General features: G+C 68.8%; 2 protein-coding genes across 2 annotated transcripts; one reads left to right on the forward strand and one right to left on the reverse strand.

Annotated features, from left to right (window-relative positions):
* Positions 1–999: 999 nt before the first annotated feature.
* Positions 1,000–7,844, reverse strand: LOC116964466 (collagen alpha-1(XVIII) chain-like). Its single transcript, XM_042787231.1, has 23 exons — positions 7,619–7,844; positions 7,237–7,379; positions 6,849–6,917; positions 6,661–6,723; positions 6,516–6,572; positions 6,053–6,268; positions 5,469–5,831; positions 5,118–5,237; positions 4,982–5,035; positions 4,749–4,775; positions 4,218–4,319; positions 3,921–3,965; positions 3,667–3,747; positions 3,519–3,560; positions 3,383–3,410; positions 3,100–3,149; positions 2,875–3,009; positions 2,648–2,710; positions 2,456–2,524; positions 2,200–2,268; positions 1,822–2,016; positions 1,486–1,598; positions 1,000–1,293 (listed from the first exon to the last, which is right to left on the reverse strand). Exons 1-23 carry the CDS (start codon positions 7,842–7,844, stop codon positions 1,083–1,085), a joined length of 2,541 nt encoding a protein of 846 aa, XP_042643165.1. The 3' UTR covers positions 1,000–1,082.
* Positions 7,845–10,779: 2,935 nt separating this feature from the next.
* Positions 10,780–20,257, forward strand: IGFBP4 (insulin like growth factor binding protein 4). The gene is made up of 4 exons (XM_042787293.1): positions 10,780–11,172; positions 16,761–16,915; positions 17,102–17,236; positions 17,536–20,257. Exons 1-4 carry the CDS (start codon positions 10,809–10,811, stop codon positions 17,662–17,664), a joined length of 783 nt encoding a protein of 260 aa, XP_042643227.1. The 5' UTR covers positions 10,780–10,808; the 3' UTR covers positions 17,665–20,257.

A 20,257-nucleotide genomic window follows, 5' to 3' on the forward strand; every position in this document is an offset into this window, starting at 1 on the left:
GGGCCCGGTACCGCCTCTTCCACAGACACTGGGTCCTGCAGCGTGCCCATGGGTGCCTACCCCAGAGCCACCGGCCGGGGGGGCTGCTGCCATGGGTGGGCAGAGACCCCCAACCCCCGCTGCTCCTGCTGCCCCAACCCCACTGCCGCTGCCCCAACCCCACTGCCGCTGCCCCAACCCCACTGCAGCTGCCCCAATCCTGTTACCACTGCCCAGACCCTGCTACCACCGCTGAAACCCCACTGCAGCTGCCACAACCCCACTACCACTGCCCTGACCCCACTGCTGCTGCCCCAACCCCACTGCAGCTGCCCAGACCGTGCTACCGCTGCCCAAATCCCGCTACTGCTGCCACTGCTGCCCAAACCCTGCTGCTGCTGCCCAAACCCCACAACCGCTACCCAAACCCCACTCCTGTTGCCCAAACTCCACCACCACTGCCCAAACCCCGTGCCCCAGCCCTGCCCACACACCCTTGCCTGCCCGCTCCTCTGCAGAGAGGGTGCTGGTGCTTTCTGCTTGTGCATTTTGCCTCCGTCTGCACGAGGAGAGGCCGCTCTGTTGATGCAGCACCCAGCAATGCTGACATCACTGGAAATGAAACCCTGTGGCCTCACCGTCCCAGTGGCAGCCCCTCTCCTTTGCCCCCCGCCCGGTTTGTGCCGATCCCAGTGGCTCCAGTCCCCCTCCCCAGTCTCCAGGCTGGCTGCAGCGTGCCCCTCCCAACGCCCCTCGCTGCGGCAGGCGACGTCCCCTTGTAACAGAGCGCTGGGCGTCATCCAAAACACCAACTTTTTTGTGGTTTTATTTCTGGGGCAGTGACAGCAGTGGCTTCGCTGGAGGTGCAGGGAGGCAGCTGGGCACAGCCTGGCATCACCTTGCTGCCCCACGGCACGGGGATCTGCGGGGCTGGCACGGCACGACGCGGCTGCGGGGTCGGCTTCCTCTCAGTGCTCCTGCACAGCTCCGACGCTGCGGTTCCCCCCCCCCCAGCGCTGCCCACAGGGTTCCCGGGGCTGTTTCCCCAGCCCCAGAGGATGCGGGGGTAGGGGCAGGGGCTGCCTGGGACGTGCGGCTGGGGGTCACCACATGTGCCGGTAAGGAAAGGCCACCTCCACGCAGAGCACCGCCAGCGCCTCGGAACAGTTGTGCCGCTGCCCGGCCAGCAGCCTGCCCTCGCCCAGGGGGGTGGCCAGACCCACCCCGGGGCCAGAGCTGTGCCAGCCCTGGCAATCCCGCCTGCGGGCTTGGCCACCCCGCGGCGTGGACCCGTGCCAGGCCAGCCGTCGAGGCCTGCGGATGAGGATGGGGGTGAGAGGGGCTGGGGGATGCCCCCCCCCCCCGAGACACCTCCAGCTCTTTGCACCAGGTCCTGGCACCCGTGCAAGCGCCAGGGCTGGGACCCACAGCAGCCCCGGTTCCTAGCGGGGGGGGTGCGTTTGTTTGGGGGTGCTCTGCCAGCGCCAGCCCCACGGCCGGACTCACCAGAGGGGATCTGTCAGGATGTTGCGCCCGTTGAAGGAGTAGATGGGGCTCCGTGGGGCCGCCCCGGCCTGGCCCTCGAAGAGGGAGCTCCAGGACTTGGCCAGCAGCTGGCCCTGTGGGCACAAGCGGTGGTGCTGAGCCGGGAACTGCAGACTGGCACGATGCCCTTGTTCTGACCACACATGGGCAATAACTTGCTCTGGGTTCCTCCCCGCTCCCCAAAACACAAATGCCAAGCAGAGCCGGGGTGCGGCAGCCTCAGTGCAGGACCAGGCAAGGATCCCCCCGCCAACACTGTGCTGCCAGCAGCCCCCCACGGGGCACGGGGGTACCTGCCTTCAGGTTGACGATGGGGAGGGTCCTGTCCGTCCTCTTGACGATGGAGGCCAGGTCCTGGGTGGGGGCTGACAGGAACGCCCGGAAGGTGCCGTAGAGCTGAGCCTCCTGGGACTGCCGGTAGCACTGCAGGTCGGCGCCGCGGATCCCGCTCATGTCGCCGGCGAGGGGCACGTTCAGGGCGGCCAGGCGGAGCTGGGGAGGGGAGGCAGGGTGCCGGGGAGGCTCGGGCACAGCTGGGCGTCGAGGTCTCTTCTCCCCCCTGCCCGGGAGGGTGCAAGCCTCCGGCGGTGCTGGCCAGGCACGGAGGGTCCCCCTGACACCTCTCCCTCGGCTGGGCCACTTGATTCCCACCCCCCAGGGCCAGGCATTGCTTACTGATGGGATCCGTGGGACGATGGTGGTTGGCAGCATCTGGGGCAGCCCTTGTCCCTCCACCTTCTGGGCCTGGAATAACACGGCTCAGGTCAGCCTGGGGACACCCATCCCTGTGCCAAGGGTGTCACGGGTGCAGCTCCCTCCCCATCCCAACATGACGCCCGGTTCTGCGTGTGCCGGGCTGGCGCTGCCCTGCCGACAGCCCGTCCCCACGGCACGTCCCTCCCGGCGTGGCTGGACCTGCCTCGGGGCTCACCAGCGAGTCCGGTGGGGCCAGCGTGGACGGCCCCGTGTCCGGATCTCTCGTCTTCACCTGCTTCGCCTCCTGGATGGAAAGGAGAGGACAGTCCCACAGGGGCTTGTGTTCCCCCCTCCCCTGGCAGGCTAAGGAGGGCTCTGTCCCCTTGCTGGGACACGAGCGGGCCTGGCAGCTGCCTGCACCCCTCACCTGGTACTGTGGGGTGGAGGCGGAGGGGTCGTCCCCGGCGAAGAGCGACTCCGAATCCTCCAGCTGCTCAATGCAAGGAGCAGAGGGACGGGTTAGCGGAGGAACCGGCTCCTTCCCTGGGCTCTGCTGCTCCAGCCTCAAATCCAGCCCGGTACCAGCTCCCAGGGCTGGACCCTGGCCCCCCCACCCTGCGAGGGACCCCGAGGGGTGTCCTCGGTGCACGGTACCAGGAGGCGGCTCCAGCCCGTGGGGGTCCGGAGGAAGGCGCTGCTCCCTTCCCGCACGTAGACCAGGCTCCCCTCGGGCACGGCGCTGCCCGACTTCAGCATCAGCTCCTTGGACCTGAAGACCCACGTCTGGCGCTGGGGGGCATGGAGAGGTTCAGGGCCCGGCTGCGGGGCAGCCGGACAGTCTGGGGGGGGGGTTCATCCACCGCCGCAGCCAGGACGCACCCGGAGATCGGTGTGGGAGTCCGGTGGCTCAGTCTGAGGGACGTCAGCATCTGGAGAGCCCAGAGAGGGTGGAGGGGTCAGAAGGTGCCCGGGCAAAGTGCCCAGATGCTCCCACGGGAGCCGGCCCCGCAGGGATGAGGTGACGGCAGAAGCTGGGTGGGAGCCAGCTGTGGTTCCGGGGACCCGTGCAGGGTGGCACGGCCCCCGGTGCCCAGGAAGGGAGGCAAGACTTCACAAAAGGTGTTTCCAAGGAGGCCCCAAAACACCTGAGAAATGCCCTTACCTGCTGGCCAGCCTGTATTGCCGGCTGCCTGCGAAGGCAAGCGGGGCCCGTTACTGCCGCTGGGCACAGGGACACCCTTCCCGGTGCATGGGGAGGGGACAGGGTCTCTCCTGGGGACAGAGAGGCTGCGGCTTACCGGCTGCTTGCAGGGTGGCTGGGCACGGATGGGGTAAACCCTCTGGAAGCAAAGACAGGCGGGTTTGTGAAGAGCCCCTCGTGCTGTGCACGCTCACACGTGTGTGTGCTCTGGCACAGGCGTGTGCACAGCCTGCGCTGGGCCTTACATTGAGGTAGAGGAGACCTGGTGCTCCAGGGGGGCCGGGGGGCCCGGGGGGCCCAGGGTTCCCAGGGGGACCTCGAAGACCCTGCAGTAGAGCAATGTGGAGGTTGGGCTGGGCTATTTTGGTGCTGCCTTTTGGGGGGCAGCTATATGACACCCCACTGCTTTCCCTCATCCTCCCCGCTCCGTTCCCCTCCCAGGACTGAAGCTCCGCGGGCCAGGGCAGCTCGCAGACGCGAGCCAGGCAGTGTCTCTCACATGAGGGATGATCGCTCCGTAAACCTCTGTATCCTCTTTGCCGCCCTGCAGAGAAAGAGAGAGAAGATCGAGACTGATCTTCATCCTCCATCCTCTCCGTCCTCCATCCTCCCCCTCTCCATCCTCCCTCCCTCCATCCCAGCTGGGGCTGAGTGCTCGGTGGGGCTGCCAGTGGGGTGAGCCGTGGCGTGGGGCATGCAGAGCTGCCTGGGCTCCAGCAGCAGGGCCCCCAAGGCCAGGCTGGGGTCCCTGGGCACCCCTCACCGTGACGGGGCCCCACGAGCCCTGAGGACTCACCGTGTGGTACCCACTGATGGGCACCCAGGAGCCGGACTGGCTGCCGGTGCTGGGCAAGGGGAGGTGGCCTGGTTTGCACCCGTGTTCCCCGTAGCAGCACCCCTGGGTGAACCGCAGAGAGAGGCACGATTAGAGGCTGGGCTGGGTGGTGGGGAGGGGTGTGCGCACACGCCGTGTGTGTGCACAGGGGTGCACACGTGTGTGCACATGTGTGTGTGTGTGCATGGGTGCCCTGCATGCTTGTGTGGGTGTGCACACTTGTGCACGCTCCGTGTGTGCACGGGAGTGTGCATGTGTGCATTTGCATGTGCCCCAGGGGATGGTGTGACTCTCCCCCTCCCCGTGCCCCAGCCTCTTTTGGGGCTCCGGTGGTGCCGTCGAGGCGAGGTGAAGGCTGGTGCTGCCCTGGCACAGAGAGAGCAGCGGGGGAGCGGGGACAGCGTGTGTGGCTCAGGGCTTCACACTTAGGGTGTGGGGACGGGACCCCCCCAACAACCAGCTCCCCCCACACCGGCACCCATGGCTACAAACCTGCTCTCCGGGGTCACCCTTTTCTCCCTGGAAGCAAAGCAGAGAGGTCCTGTCAGTGCCGCGGGGCGAGGGGTCCCCGGGCACCCCCGGCACAGCACCGTGTGTTTCTCCACGGGGGGGACACCCGCCACAGAGCTGCCGGGCCTTGGCACCGGCCCCAGGGAGCGGCCGCAGGCAATGCCATCCCGGTGCCCTCGCTGCCGCTGCCAGTGCTGCCCACTCCCCTGGCTCACCTTGGGGCCCGGCGGCCCGGCTGACCCGCGGTGCCCTGCGTGGTGGGGGTCACACTGGAAGGAGAGAACGTGCTGGGATGAGCAGGGACTGCCCCCCACCCCTGAGCACCCCCAACCCCGGGACCCCCTTACTCACCCTGTAGTCCCCCGGTGGCCCCGGCGGCCCCATGGGACCGGGCATGCCCGGGGACCCCATCTCTCCGGTCCGGCCAGGGCTCCCCGGCATGCCCGGCAGTCCGTGCTCGCCCTTCTCACCCTGCCGGCACACGGCGCGGGGGGTGGTGAGCATGGGGGACTCAGCACCCCGGGTCCCCCCAGGCCCTGCAGCAGCAGGGCTGGGGCAGCCCCGGAGCCCTCCGACAGGCTCGGTGCTGGGGGCTGCTCCCCACCGGGGCAGAGCGAGGGGCCGGCGAGCCTGGCTGCTCCGTCTCCACCCCGCTGGCTCTGCTCTGGCCCCGGGGCTGTGGGTGGGCTGGGACCCCCTTACCTTTAGTCCGGGGAACCCCGGCTCCCCTCGGAGCCCTGGTTTGCCAGGGAGCGACGCAGGTCCTGTGGGACCGGGGGGTCCTTCGTGCCCAGGCACCCCGGGGAGACCCTGTGGTCCTGGCAGCCCTGGTGCCCCCGGGGGTCCATCTGGCCCAGCTGAGCCTGGAGACCCCGGAGGTCCTTCAGCCCCGGGGAAACCGGGTGGTCCCACAGCCCCTGGCAGGCCTGGGGGTCCCGGCTGCCCCTCCCGCCCAGGGACCCCCGGGGGCCCTTCGTGGCCTGGGTAGCCTGGGGGTCCTGGCAGGCCGGGCAGCCCGGGGGGACCTGGGGGTCCTGGGTTTCCCGCAGGGCTGGATGCTCCCAGCTGCTTGTGGGGTTTGAGGGAGAGAGGAAAGAGAGAGCACAGTCGGTGAAGAGCTGCATCCCATCCCCTGGTCCCCCTCCCCCGGGCTGCCCACCCTCATGGCCACACACCCCAGCCCCCCCATCCCTGCCAGTCCAGCCGCAGACGGACCCCGCAGCCAGCACCGGCATCACTCACCCACCCCCGCATCGCCTGACCATGCCCTCCCCCCCGGCACTCACCTCATTCACCGACCCCTCGGGCAGGGCTACGGGTGCAGGTGGGCTCCTGGCTCCCCACGTGCCTGGGGGTCCCGGGGGTCCCGGGGGTCCCGGCGGACCCGGGGGGCCCCGAGGACCCTGGTGACCTGGCTGCCCCGGGCTGCCGGACTTCCCTCTTTCCCCAGAGAATCCGGGCTGGCCTTTCTCTCCCGGGGACCCTCGGTCGCCTTTCTCTCCCTGTCAGGGAAGGACAGAGCCTGGCTCCTGGCTCCCAGTGCTTTCCTCCGCTGACGCCCACTGCTGGGACCCTCTGCCCCCCTGCCAGGGGACACCTGAGTCACCCCCAAACCCAGACCCTGAAGCGAGAGTCTGAATCCTGAGCAGAAAATATTTTGCACAGCCAAAATAGCTACGGGAGTTCTCCCAGCAGGTCCCTGTGTGTCCCCAAGCCCCCCGTGCCTCTCCCCGGGGAGGACCACCGCACCTTTGGGCCAGGAGGGCCGGGGCGCACGGGGCAGATGCAGCCGGAGCCGTTGTGTATCTGGGGGAGGGAGGGAGAGAGCGGTGAGCTGCGGGCTGGGACCCCCAGCTGCAGGGTCCGACACGGGTGCCCTATGCCCACCTCTCACCTGGAGGGCAGGGTCCTTCTCCAGGGCTGGGGGCACCCGCCGGGGCAGCCCCTTCGCCGTTGTCTGTGCGGAGGAGAGGATGGGCTGAGTGTGAGACCCCCAGCACTGTCCCTAGCCAGCCCCTCACCCGGGGGCCCATCCCAGGCTGCCCCTCACGGCCCCCCTGGGCACCAGGACCCCTCTACCACCTTGATCTGCAGGAACTCCTCTTCCTCCGCGCTCCCCTCGAAGATCTCCTGGGTGGCCGTGGGTCGGTGCTGCAAGGATGGATGGGGAGAGCTCAGTGCGGGGCTCGGGAGGATCCTGGGGGGCACGTGGGACCCTCCCACAGTCGTGGCTGCCCACAGCCTGGGGTGGGGGCTGAGCCCCAGTGCTGCCCGGGGGCTGCACCATGTGGGGGCACGCGGGGAGCTGCCACGGCTCCTTTCCATGGGGGCAGAGGCGGTTGAGCCGTGGCTCAGGGCCGGAGCGGGGCACAGATAAGGGGAAGGACACGGCGAGGGGCCCGGCAGCAGCTGGGGAGTTTTGGGAGGGCTGGGGGAGCTGAGGAGGGGGATGCTGCCCGGGGAAAGGCACCTGGCCTCGTGTGCGTGGTGGGGAATGGCCCGGACCCTTCGCAGCTCCCCTGGCGAGGGGCTCCCGGCGTCTGGGGGCCGTCGCCAGTGGGGGTTTGCTCAGCAGCACCTTCCGCGTGGGCTCCACGCCGCCGGCATCTCCGTCTGCAGGAGCAAAGGGACGGGGGGCGCAGGAGATGGCAGGGCTGGAGGGGGACGGGGGTGGCACACCACTCCCAGTTCCCAGCACCATCTGTAGCCACAGAGGTGCCACCAGCACCCCTGGACCCCGGCACCCCCACGCCTCACCCTCCAGCCTTATGCCAGAGGTGCCCCCTCCTTGCTGGGGTGCAGGAGCTGGGGGTGCCGGGGAAGCTGTGCCCCCCCCCCCCCCCCATGCCTACCTTCCTCCCCGTCCAGGATGGGCTCCGTGGGGGCCGTGGGGCTGGTGTCTGGATCAGGTGTGGTGTCCTCTGAGCCCAGGGGGTAAAACCACTGGGCTGTGGTGGGGGGCAGGCGCCCGGCCAGCACCGAGAGGATGCAGAGCGCGCGGAGGAGGCACCGGGGGCCGCCGGACCCCATGCTGCTGCCCCGGGGCCAGGCTGCCCAGGACGGGGGGGCTCGGCTCATCCCGCTCACCGTCGCCGTCTGGTCCCACGGCCCCGGCACGGCTCCCGCTGTTATCACGGCGGCCCCCGCGCCGCCCGCCCCGCCCCTCGCCCGCCCCGGCACCCGCACCCCACGGGCCACATCCGGGGGGGGCTGAGCACCCAGGAGGCCAGGTCACCCTCTGCCCCACGGGCCAGGGGCAAGGAGGGCAGCCGGGAACTGCGGGGAAGGGAGCCAGGGCCAGGAGCTGCTGGAACTGAGGCGAGAGAGGGCTGGGGAGGAGATGCTGCCTGGAAACGGGGAGTAAAACCAGCGAGGAGGGGAGTGGAGGAAGGGGTGGCTGAGAGCAAGGGAGCATCGGCCGGGTGCTCTGCGGGGTCTGCCCGGCTGCTGGTGCCTGGCACTGGGAGGGGACGGAGCCCAGCTCACGGTCAGCCTGGCTGAGCCCTGGGGTCTGGGCTGCGAGAGCCCCGGGGGTGTCGGGGTCCTGCAGCGGGTGCAACAGCTGAGCCCTGCAGCGTGCGCAGCCACCGTGACCCACAGCGGGTGCAAAGGGTCCTGAGTCTCCCCAGCTGTTTCAGGGCCCCCCTTGGCTGGGGGTCTCCAGCCCCCTCTAACCCCCAGTCCCACTCCTGCCCCTGCCCTGGCTGGGGTTGCTCCAGACGCTGCGTGGGGTAGTTGCAGGGAAGCAGCCTGAGCCCCCACCAGCCTCAGGAACCCCAAAGAGCCACCGAGGTTGGGAAGGACATGCTGGGAGCCCACAGGTCCCCAGGGCTGGGGGCATGGGGGCCCAGGGCTGCCCCGTCACAGGCGGGGAGCTGGGCTGCACTGAGCATTGGCCACGCACCGAGCACCGGCCACGCACCGAGCACCCTCCTTAGCTGCAGGGCTGTGGTCGGGGTGCGGGACAACGTGGCTGTGGGGTGCACCAGCCCAGCCCCTCTCCATCTCGCAGGATAGTGCTGAGACCAGGACCTGGAGGAGCTGTGCTGGGCCAGAGGAGGGGGGGACGGCCCCCAGGGCTGCATAGCGAGAGCGTCCCTGTCCCCTGCATGTCCCGCCGGAGGCCGGCGCTGCCCCGCTGCCTCTGCCCGCAGACACAACAATCTCCCGAGCGGGCGCTGGGCGCTGCCAAGGCCTGATAAGGAGCCGCGGCCCCAGTGGGCCTGGGAACCTGTTTGGGTTTGGGCCCCCCCTTGGCCACCGTGTCAAGGCTGGTGCCTCTGTCCCGAGTCACGGCCACCGCGCAGCAGTGCCAGGCAGGGCAGGGGCTCTGGAGCGGCGCTGGGTGCCGGTGGCCCCTGTGCGAGCTGGGAGGGGAGAAGGGGGGCTGGGGATTGTGGGGGACACGGCCCCTGCCCCCCTTCTAAGTCCCACCCGCCTGCACGCTTGGTGCTGCCCAGCTCCCCTGCAAGGGAGAGAAAAGATGCTCCTGGGAGCCCCTGCGGCCAGTGCCACCAGTGCTGGCACTCGAGCCCCAACACGCCGGTGTGAGCACTAGCCTTACTCACCCCTGAGATGAATTTGGGGTTCTCAGCCCAGGCCCTGCATGACAGGCTGTCTCTGCTCCCCTTGTCCCACCCACTACACCGAGCCCAGCACCAGGGCCCCGCAGCGAGCCCCGATGTCTCAGTGTTTAATGACTGTTAATTGCCATGTTACGGGGTGCGGAGCGCGGTCGCAAACTCCAGCGGCGCAGTCGGTTCCTCGGCAGGGCCAGCGCAGGGTGACGGTCACCTTCCTGTTGGGCTGCACCGTGTCCCCGTTGGCGCTGGGGATGGTCGGGGTCATCTCGTCAGCCTTTGTGCAGTGCCGGGTGGCGATTTTGCCGGTGTGGACCAGGGCCACCGTGGTGACACGGCCAGCACCCAGCTGCTGCTGTGCTGGTGTGTCCCTGGGCATGCGGGACAAAGCTCCCCGCAGCGCCCAGCCGCTCCTGGTCCCATGGCACCAGTTCAGCAAGTCTCTGCCTTACCCCTGACCACAGGGACAGGGGGGGTCTGTGCCCTTGACCCCCCCTCCCCCCGGCAGCAATCTGGGTGCATGGGGACCACCCGTGTGAGGCCAGCCTTGGCACTGCGGCATCTCAAGCCGGGCAGTCAGCTTGTGCCAGAGCTCAGCTCACCCCAAGCTGTGTCCAAGCCCACCCCCCCCCCCCGCCACGGCCAGGCGGGTCCCCCCGGCTGCCCTGAGCCCGGCGCTGGCTGAGCTGCCCCTGCCCGGGGACTGCGGGCACTGGTGGTGGTGGGGGATGCTCGGGCTCCCCGCCCGTCTGTCTCCCCGTTTTCCTAAATAGCCACTAGATGCCGGCAGCTTTCAACTTATCCCGGGCCGGTGCGGGGCCGGGGGGGGGGGGAGCCGGCGGTGCCGCCCCGGGGTGTCCCTGGCAGAGCGGGCCCGAGCTGCCCGGGATGCCGGTGCTGCCGGCAGCGCTTTTGCTCCCGACCCCGGGACCCGGAGCCCACCCCGGGCTGCCCCACGCTGGGGGTCTTGACCCCAGCCCCCCCCCCCCCCCGCGATGCAGCCCCGTATGCTTTCCCCCCCCCCTCTCCCAATCCATCCCAGTGGCTCTTCGGAGCGGACGGGCGGCGGCGGGCAGGGTGGCGGGGAGGCTGCGGCCGGGGGAGGGAGGGCGGGGGGGGGGGGCGTGTGTCACAGGGCCGGGGGGCTCCGGGCTGCCCGGCGCCGGCGGCCCCGGTGCTGAAACCGCCGGTGCCGCCGCCCCCGTCGGAGGGAAGCGACTCTCCCCGGTGGCTTCCCGGGGGCGGCCCCGCCGGTGGCCCCGGTGCCGGCGGCGGGAGGTGTGGCCAGGGGCCGCATAAAGCCGCCCGCCGCCGCCGCCGCCCCGCGCCCGCCGCCAGCCGAGCGCCGCCAGCAGCGGGGCGCGGAGGGGCGCGGAGGGGCGCGGAGGGGCGCGGAGGGGCGCGGAGGGGCGCGGAGGGGCGCGGAGGGGCGCGGAGGGGCGCGGAGGGGCGCGGAGCCGCCATGCGCGGGGCCGCCGGGCGCGATCTGCCGCTGGTGCTGCTGGTGCTGGCGGCGGCGGCGGCGGGGCCGGGAGGCGGCGAGGAGGCGATCCAGTGCCCGCCGTGCTCGGAGGAGCGGCTGGCGCGGTGCAAAGCTCCGCAGGGCTGCGCGGAGCTGGTGCGGGAGCCCGGCTGCGGCTGCTGCGCGACCTGCGCCCTCGGCCGCGGCACCGCTTGCGGCGTTTACACCGCCCGCTGCGGCGCCGGGCTGCGGTGCTACCCCCCCCGCGGCGTGCCCCGGCCCCTGCACACCCTCATGCACGGCCAGGGCATCTGCACCGACCTGGCCGACGTCGAGGCCATCCAGGAGAGCCTCCAGCCCCCAGGTAAGGGCGGCGGAGGGGCGAGGGGGGAGTTCCCGGGGGGGGGCCCGCGGCCCCCGTTTGCACCGACGCGCTCGCCGCTCGCTTGGCAAGAGTTGGGGCTGGAGGGCCGGGAGCTGGGGGGGGACCCTGCAGCACCCCGGGATGGGACAGTCTGGGGGGGGTGGTGGTGGTGGGCTGCGTCCCAGGGAGGGAGCGGTGCTGAGCTGCCCGAGCATCCACAGCCCGGTCACATTCGTGCCGTCCTTACCCACGGCGGGCACTGCAGTGCCACGACCAGTGCCCACGCGTGCTGGAGCGGGGTGCTTCGCAGGGACTCGTCACTCGGGGTCCCGCAGGCACCCGTGGCCTCTGGGGACAGGTCCCAGCTGCCGGGGGAGCTCCCATTGCACGGTGACCCCTGCGCTGCCCCTGCCCCGGGATGCTGCCGGCAGCTCTGCCCGCACTGCCGGGAGGAACCGAGGAAGAGGCCTCGGGGCACCTGCGGCCCTCGCAGACAGCTCCGGCTGGGCTCGGGACGCTGCCAGGAGCTGTGTCCTTCCCACAGCTGGCCGGGGCAGCGGGGTGCAGGCAGGGCCAGGTGGGAGAACCCCGCTGCCTGCAGGCTCTGCCTACGTGTGTCTGGCCCAGGACCCTCTCGCAGGTGCTGATCGTGGTCCCTTGCCACCCTCCTGGTGCTCAGGCTGGGGGCCGGGAGCGGAGCCGGAGGTGGGAGCCCAGCCCCAGAGCTTCGCTGTGGCTTTGACAGTGGGAACGGAGCCGCTCCCGGGGGCTGAGCGTGGGGACAGTGGGGCTGGCCCATTGGTGGGTCTGGATGCTGCGCTCCCCCTTCCCCGGCCTGTGGGCTGTGATGGGGACCACGTCCCCCTGGAGATGGGGAGCAGCATCCCGCCACGGGACGGCCCACAAGCCGCCCTGTGTCCCTGTGCGGGGTCACCCAGGGCTCCCCGTGGGGCAGAAGGGGCTGGAGCAGTGTCCCCATCCATCCCGAGGGCCCGATCCCAGCTCCATTCCCACCTGGCATGGCTGGTCCATGGCAGTTCTGCCGGTGTCCCCCTGATGAGGACTGCCCTTTGTGGATGGGCCCCTCCAGCAGCCCCCCTCCAGGAATGGGTTTTCTGTGAGTGCTCGGCATGGGGTCCGCTGCGGGGACCCCCTGCCCTGCCTGTCTGTCCTCATCCCACATCCTGCAGGAGCTGTCTGGGCTCCCTGGCCCGGGGCTGTGTTGGGCTGCCAAGGCCTGTTGGTTTTGGCTGTGCCCCGTGTAACGCAGCATTTTTTCCCAGAGCCTTTAGGAAACAGACTTGCAGTTTTTTCCCTTCCTTCCCATGGTGTTTTGGCCTTGCTGGGGATGGGTGGGTGGCCGTGGGAGCTGGGCTGGCCCGCTGGGCACCACGCTTGCCTGCAGCATTGCAGGTGGCGGGACGGGGGAGCGGACAGCGGTGAGCCCCTTTGCCCGGGACAGCCTGGCAGGACACCCCACAGCACTTTGCTCGGTGTGGCCCCGGTGGGAAGGTCCCAGTGGGGTGTCCGAGCCGTGGGTCCCTGTCCTGTTCCGGCAGCCTGGAGCCAGTGGGAGTGTGGGGCTGGAGGCTGCAGGCTCCATCGCTCCCCCCACAGCCCTGCCTGGCACAGCGAGAGCACCCCGGCACGGCCGGTGCATCCGATCGGTCCCCTCCGGGTAAGCAGAAGGGAATTGAATGCCTATTTAGGGGCAGGGGTGTCCCTAGCAGGTGCCCCCCAACTGCGCCTGCGTCCCCCGGGGCTGAGCGGGTGCCGGGCGAGCGGAGGCCGCCGCGGGCAGGCGGCTGGGAAGCGGTTAACGTGCAGCTCGTACAGTAAACACTTTGTGTGGGGGCTCGGCCTGGGGGGCTCCGCATTCCAGGGAAGAGGCTGGGATCGGTGGGGGGGGGGGCTGGGCTGAGGCTGGGCTTTCCGAGGGGTTGGGCGATGGCTCCATGGCTCCCAGCTCCATCGCCAGGAAAGAGCCTCTCTGCTCGCCTGGGACTCGAGGCACCCGTGGGACGGGACTTTCCAGGCAGACAGGGCGCGGGTGGCCGCTCTCCTGACCCGAGACCCTCTCCCAAGGCTGCGGGTCTGGACACCTTGTGCAGGACCCTGGTCCCTGCCTGCCAGCTCCGGGCTGGCTCCGAGGGCATCCCACAGTGATGGGGCTGGCCCCCGGAGCTTCCAGCCGCGGCTTTTCGGCACAGCCAGAGGGTGCCCGGGAGAGGCGATGGCTGAACCCACGTGTGGCAGGCGGGAAGAGGCGAGGACGTTTTTCCCCAGCACACATGATGAGTGATTTCATGCTGGGTAAATAATTATGTCTGGGAAAAGCTGACCCCATGGGAGTTGCCGTTCATCCCACGTGGTTGCTGTAAGCAGTGGCTGGGATGGATCCTGTTCCCTTCCTGTGTGCAGTGACCGGCAGGGACGGCGGTGGCCGAGCCCCGGCTGCCCAGTGCGCAGGCAGCAAGGACAGGCTGGGTTCAGCGTCCACCCCAAGTGCATCTGTCACTGCCCCTTGTCACCCGGTCAGGGGGCCGGGCGAGGCTGTTGCCCTGGGATGGGGTCTGGCCTTTGCCTGGGCTCAGGTTTCTCCGGGCTGGGCGCTGCTCCCAGCGCGGCTCTGGTCCCTGTGGACAATCATCTGCATCCCTCGCTCCCTCGCCCGCATCTCCTCCGTCAGGCTCACGTTGGGTGCTGAGCCGGCAGCTGTGGGTGTGCTGGGCTGTGTCTGAGCGCAGCGGGGCTCAGCGGCGTGTCCCCAGGGGATGGGGATGGGCCAGGCTTCCCGCCCGGTGTCCCTGGCCAAGGGGCAGTAGGTGCCTGTGCCCCAGCCACCCCCGTGCCCCAGCTCCCCACGTTCTGCCGGAGCCAGCGCTCAGCAGGATGAACGCAGACTTCCCCGCGCCGGCGCCTGCCAAGTGGAGAGCCCCCGCAGCCAAGAGAGCCGGCGCTGTGCCGCGGCCCTGCCAGGACCACCCGCAGGCGGCACCGGGGCTGCCAGGCGGGGAAACGGAGCGTGCTGGGACTCCCTGCGCCTCATGGGCCGTGTCGGCTGCAGACACGTGGACGTGTCCCCTCTGGCGCGTGGGGTCCTTTGCACCTGGGTTGGTGGTGTGGGGGGGAGTGGGGCTGGGGCTGCAGGGACCCCTGACACTTGTCCCTCTCCCACGGACACACACACGGTCCCCAGGGCTTCGCCCGCTGCCCGGGGCTCTCCTCCCACCGGAGCCGCGCGGTGGAGCCCGGAGCCCTTCGCTGCTTCCTCGGGCTCAGCGCGGTGAATCACAAGTTCGGCATGTGACCAACCTCATTTGCAGCTCCCGTTAATTGAAGGCGACGCTGAATGACTCGTTTGTGTCTCCTGTCTGCGGGCCGAGCAAAAGGCCGGGCAGAAACCCTCCTCCTGCTGGGATGGGGCGGCTGCTCTGCGCCCCTTCCCACCCCACACTGAGCAGAGGGGCTTCCACCGCCCCAGGCTCCCTTCTCCGTGCCTTTGTGCGTGGCTATGAGGAGTTTCCTCATCCGGCTGGTGCAGGAGGATTGCCAAGGGAGGCAAGAGGCTCCTCCAGCTGCTGCGTGTTGCTGAGCGGGTGGGAAAATCGCCCCAGGGACTGCGGCGATCCCGGGTGCAGGGAGGGATCCTGGAGCTGGTGTGAGAGTCGGGGGGACCGCGGGTCCCAGAGCTCTGTCCCCAGAGCCGAGTGCTGGCAAGAGCTTCCTGGCTGCCCGGAGGCATCGACGTTTCATGTGACCTTATGAAAATGTTATTGGCATCTGGTTTTATTTAAGCCGAGAGATTTGACGCTCTGAAGGCGGCTGGTGGGGGGAGGAGGGTTGTTTGTCCGTGCTGGGGCTGGGTGAGGGCTTCCCTCGGGGCAGAGCAGGCAGTGGGCGCTGCCTCCCAGTGCTGCCTTTCCGCGGGCGGGAGCAGCACAGGAGATGCCGGGACTTTGGCACAGTGGTCCCCATTGGTGCCACATCTTCTGCCTGGCTCTTCCTGGTGTTTTTCCCCGTGAGGCGTAGGGGGAAGGCAGGGGAGGGAAGGAACATCCCTGCCTGAGCCCCCTGAGCCCCCGGCCAGACTCTGCTGCCAGCGCCTGCATTGTGCCACAGCCGGGGCTGGCATAGCTCTGCGCGGGGTCCTGGGGACTTTGGGTTTGTGTTTCAAATTTCAAGGGCATGAGCCGTTTCCTGGAAAAAATCTGACAGATTAAACAAAAAGCAAATAACACGAACGAAGGAGAAGGCTTTGATCGGGGCTTTGCTGTGAACTTTAACCGGGCTGCTGGGAGCTGGTCCAGGAGCCCTTCGCTGGCGGGGAGCTGCCGCGGGAGGTGCCGATGGGAGGTGCAGGCTGGAGGCTGCGGCTCCGACCCCGCTGCCTGCGGGAACGGCCAGGACCGGGCATCACCCCGGCAGGCTCCGTCCCTGGTGCTCAGAGCCCCTGGGTGCTACCACCCATGCTGCACCGTGACCACCCCCCGCCTGCTTTGGGAAGGATTTTTCCATTGCCGGCTGCAATATTGATTAATATAAGCCCAACTCTGGGTTAGACTCGGGCAGGGAGCCCTGGCCGCTTTCCTCTTACAGCCCAGGCGGGTTGGGAGTCAAAATGCTGCTCGGGCTGTGCCTGACGTGGCTCCGAGTGCAGGCGGGACCGTGGCTCCCCGGGGTGTCCCCGCTCTGCAGAGTGTTAATGGGCCCCAAACCGGAGGGACTGGCAGCTTTTTAAAAAATAAAGTTGCACCAAGAGCTCAGGTCTCATGATGCTCCATCCAGCTGCCAACATCTGGGATCGCAGTTTGGCTGCGCTCCTGGCGCAGGCGAGGATGCCAAGCGCCGCCTTTCGGGATTGGCCCCGCGGGAGATTAACTTTCTTATTCCAGGAATTTCTTCTTTCATGTCTTCGCGGGGGCTGTGCCCCGTGGCAGAGCACGGCTCTGCTCCTGGCTGCGGTGCCCGGTGCCGCCCCGGGCCTGGCGGGTCCTCAGCACCTCCCCTGTGTCCCCATTCCCACTGTAGCTCCTCAGAGGCAGCTTTCTGGGGGCACCGGGGTCTTCTTGGGGCTCCCTGGCTGTGTGCCCCGGGGTCACCTTCCAGCCTGGTGGGTCCAGTGCCGTGGGCAAGCAGCCGATGCCTGGTGGCACGTGGCTGGCCAGGGCCCAGCCAGACCCCCGTGCCGCGCAGCACACCGGAGCGGCTGCCCGGCGCTCTCGCAGCGTGCATTTGCAACCCCAGAATAACAGATGCAGGGCAACAAGCCCGTGAATCGCGGCTAACGAGTCGTAAAAACTCCCAGGAGCGTTTCCCAGCTGCCGGGAGAGCTCAGCCCAGCGCGGTGGCAGGGGCAGGACGGGACCTGGGGCTGGGGGTGACGCCTGTGGGGGGACCGGGGAGGCTGGTGGGGGGTCCAGCAGCACCGGCTGCACCCTGTGCCTGGGGGTGCAAGTTGCTTCGTGGGGGCTGGGGCACCGCGGGGACACTGGGGACACCGCGGGGACACCGCTGTCCCCAGGGATGCCCCAGGGCACTGAGTGTGTGTGTCCCCCCCCACCCCTCCCCGGCCTGTGTCCTTGCAGAGAAGGAGGAGATCGACCACCCCAACAACAGCTTCAGCCCCTGCAGCATCCACGACCGCAAGTGCCTGCAGAAGCAACAGGCGAAGCGCGTCAACAACGGCAACAAGATGCGCAACAGCGGGAGCCCGTACCACCGCGAGGAGACGCGGCCCATAGTGAGCACTGCGGCGGGCGGCACCGGGGCGGCGCTGGGCCGGGGGGGCAGGATGGGTGCTGAGCACCTTTGGGCCGTGCTCCAGGGTCGAGGTGCTGGGGTGGGGGGATGCCAGCCTCTCCAGCCCCGCTGCCAGCTCAGCGCCTGCCCTCCCCCCCCCCCCCCCCCCCCCCCCCCCTTCCCACAGGCACAGGGCTCGTGCCAGAGCGAGCTGCACCGGGCGCTGGAGAGGCTGGCGGCCTCGCAGACCCGCACCCATGAGGACCTGTACGTCATCCCCATCCCCAACTGCGACCGCAACGGCAACTTCCACCCCAAGCAGGTAGGACGGGCTCTCGCCCGTGCTGGGGGTGCCGCTCGCGCGGGGGCATTTTTGCAGAGCCAGGGTGAGGCTGGGAGGGGGACACGGGTGGACGGGCTGGTGCCGGGGCACAGCAGAGCCCACCCGCGGCTCCTGCATGGGTGGGAATCGCCCTCCAGGTGTTGTGGGGCCCTTTGCAAAATCCCTGGGGTGGGATGGGGGTGGCAAAGCCCCTGTGAGAGCCCCTGGTTGCCCCAGCCTGGCAGCCCACGGGGCTGGGGGCCAGGCTGGGCACCCCCTCACCGAACCCATCCCCTCAGTGTCACCCAGCGCTGGACGGGCAGCGGGGCAAGTGCTGGTGCGTGGACCGCAAGACGGGGGTGAAGCTGCCGGGCTTCCTGGAGCTGAAAGGGGACTTGGACTGTCACCAGCTGGCGGACAGCATGTGAGCACGACCGCGGCGGCCCCGCGCCGTGCCGCGGCCAGGACACCCCCCGGGGCCGCGTAGGAGAGGAAGAGAGGGGACGTGAGCGCCGAGCAGCTCCCCGGTGCCGGGGGATCCCGGCACGCACCCCGGCTCGCCACTGCGCTCTGCGCCACGGGCTGCCCACGGCACGGGGCACGGCACCACGACCTGTGCCACAAGCACTAGCTGCCACCGCCGAGGGGTCCCCGGCGCGTGCCAGCAGCACCTCCATCCCGCACGGACACTTGCTTGGACAGATGCTGCCCCGGGGCTGGGGTCCGGCTGCCGGGGTGGAGCGAGTGGAGAGCACCCACGATGCTGCTGCCCACCCATCCCGTTGTGCCCCCCCCCCCCCCCACCGGATTTCTCCCCGGCCCCTCCATGCTGTGGCGTGGCCGGGGCACCCAGAGCCCGGCGGCTGCGGCAGAGGCTCAGCTGCTGCCCCGGCCCAGCCCCTCGTGGGGTGCCACAGCAGCACCCCCACCCACAGTGCCTTGCTGTCCACCCCAGACCTCTGCCTGTGGCAGCAGAAGTGCCTCATCCCGCCCTCCCCGGCGGCGGGAGGCTGCCCGGGCAAGGACCGGGGGGGGCCTGGAGACACCCCCCCTCCCCACCTGCCTAGGGCCCTCCCTGCCACCATCTCACCCAAAGCGTGTGGGTGTGACGGGCATCGCAGCCGCACAGGGCGATAAGAGACCTTCCCCCTCCCCGCTGCCGCCCCCCAGCCCCCCGGCCCAGCCCCATCCTGCTCCCCGTGCAGGGACAAAGGTGGCGGCCGCAGCGTTGCCCCCCCCCATCCATCCTGTGTCCCCCTGCCCGTCCCTGGGGCGAGGGGGGGTCGGGCACCCCCAGGTGTGCAGGGGTGCATCCCTGCAGGGAGGGTCGGGGGACGAGGGATGCCCAGGAAATTTCTCCCAGCAGGAAGGGCTTCTTTTGTGGTGTTTTTTTTTTTTTTTTTTTTTTGTTTTTTTTTTTTTCCCCAAAGATTTTTAATATTTAAAAAATGTTGCTGGTGTGATCTTAAAACTGACCGTGTGGCCCCTGAGGCTGAAATCCTCCATCTCCGCAGAACGGGGCACCACTGGTGATGGTTTCTGTCTTCTCTTCTTCCAACTTGGCCAACATGACAAAACTGGGATGAATTTCTGGAACGTCTCAGTGATGGGATCTGCAGATTTTGCCAGCACAAAGTTCTCAGCTGAGAAATTGTAACTATTTTTGTAGGGTGTTTTTTTTCCGTTTTTTTTGAAGCTCTTCTGTGGGAGCCAGCTGGATTGGAAATTTTTCACCTGAATGTCTTTTAGGTGAGAAACGGCTATTCTGGCTGCCATGGCAAGCATGCCAAAGGCGGAGGGGATTTTGCCAATCACCCCCCTCCAAGACACCCCCCCCCCCCCCAGCTCTGTGGCCACAGCGGGAGGTTTTGGGTTTCTGTGTGGATTTGCCCTGGCCATGCCGGCAGGTGCCAAGGCACAAAATGTTTCAGTTTTAGTGAAACGCCCTTGTGCCCCCCTGGACCCCAGCAGCTCCCTGGCGCGGCGCGGCACGGCACAGCGCGGCACAGCAGCTCCCCGGCACGGGGCTGGGGGTGACGTCCCTGCGTGTCTCGGCGGGGACACGGGTGGGGACAGGGATTGGCGAGTGCCACCATCGTGCTGGCCGGCCGGCGAGGGCAGAGCGAGCCGGGACAGGGGCTGACGCTGGGCTCAGCGTTGCAGCTTACCGGCACGGCTTCGCCTGGCTTTTTGGTCGGGTGACAGTGTCCCCATGTCACGCCCCGTGTCCCCAGCTGCACGTGTCCCAGCGTGGCCCCAGCGCCTTCCACCACGGGTCCCGTGGGGCTGCGCTCCTGCCCCTGCCCTGCTGCAAAGCGCTGGCCCCAGCAGCGTCCTGCGGAGCTGTCGAGCTGCCGGCTGCATCCCTGCTCGGTGCCTCACCGGGCTCCTGCCAGCCCCCCTGCTTGGGATGGCACTGTGCCGGACCCCCGTCCTGCCCCCCCCGTGCCCTGCCAGACCCCGTGCCTGCCCCACTGCCTGCCTGCTTGGAGGTCCCTGCTGGAACCCCCAGACCCCCCAGTGCAAGGCTGGGGTTCCCAGGGCGCGGGGAGGTGCTGCTGGGGACCATGGCTGGTCCCGGTGCGGGTCCCACGTGGCCGCGCCAGCAGACAGCAGTGGGGTGCAGGATGTGGTGGCAGCCCCAGCCCAGTGGGCTCAGCCCCTCCAGAGCCTCCCGGGCAGCGCTGGCAGATCCAGCGGAGCCTCTCCCAGTTTTGGGGTGGCCAGGGGGGTGACTGGGGGCACCGGTGCTCGCCAGGGCTCATTTTGTGTCCAGCTCAGAGGGCTCCAGTGATTTATATCGTCTCTCCTGTAGTTTAAGGCTGTATTTACACACGCTCATATACCAGCGTAAGGCTCCCCAACCCCAGCGGCGTTTTTCCACGCCAGTGTGATTTCTGTCAGTTCCTCCTGGGCCAAGCCCATCCCTTCGGTCTCCCATGTAGCACCAACCCTCTTTTGCAGTAAACTTGAACCTTTGTATTGTCAAAAAAAAAAAAAAAAGGTAATTACTATATTTAA

This window comes from Tyto alba, unplaced genomic scaffold (genome assembly GCF_018691265.1).
Source record: "Tyto alba isolate M040663 unplaced genomic scaffold, T.alba_DEE_v4.0 Super-Scaffold_12, whole genome shotgun sequence".
Lineage (NCBI taxonomy): Eukaryota > Metazoa > Chordata > Aves > Strigiformes > Tytonidae > Tyto > Tyto alba.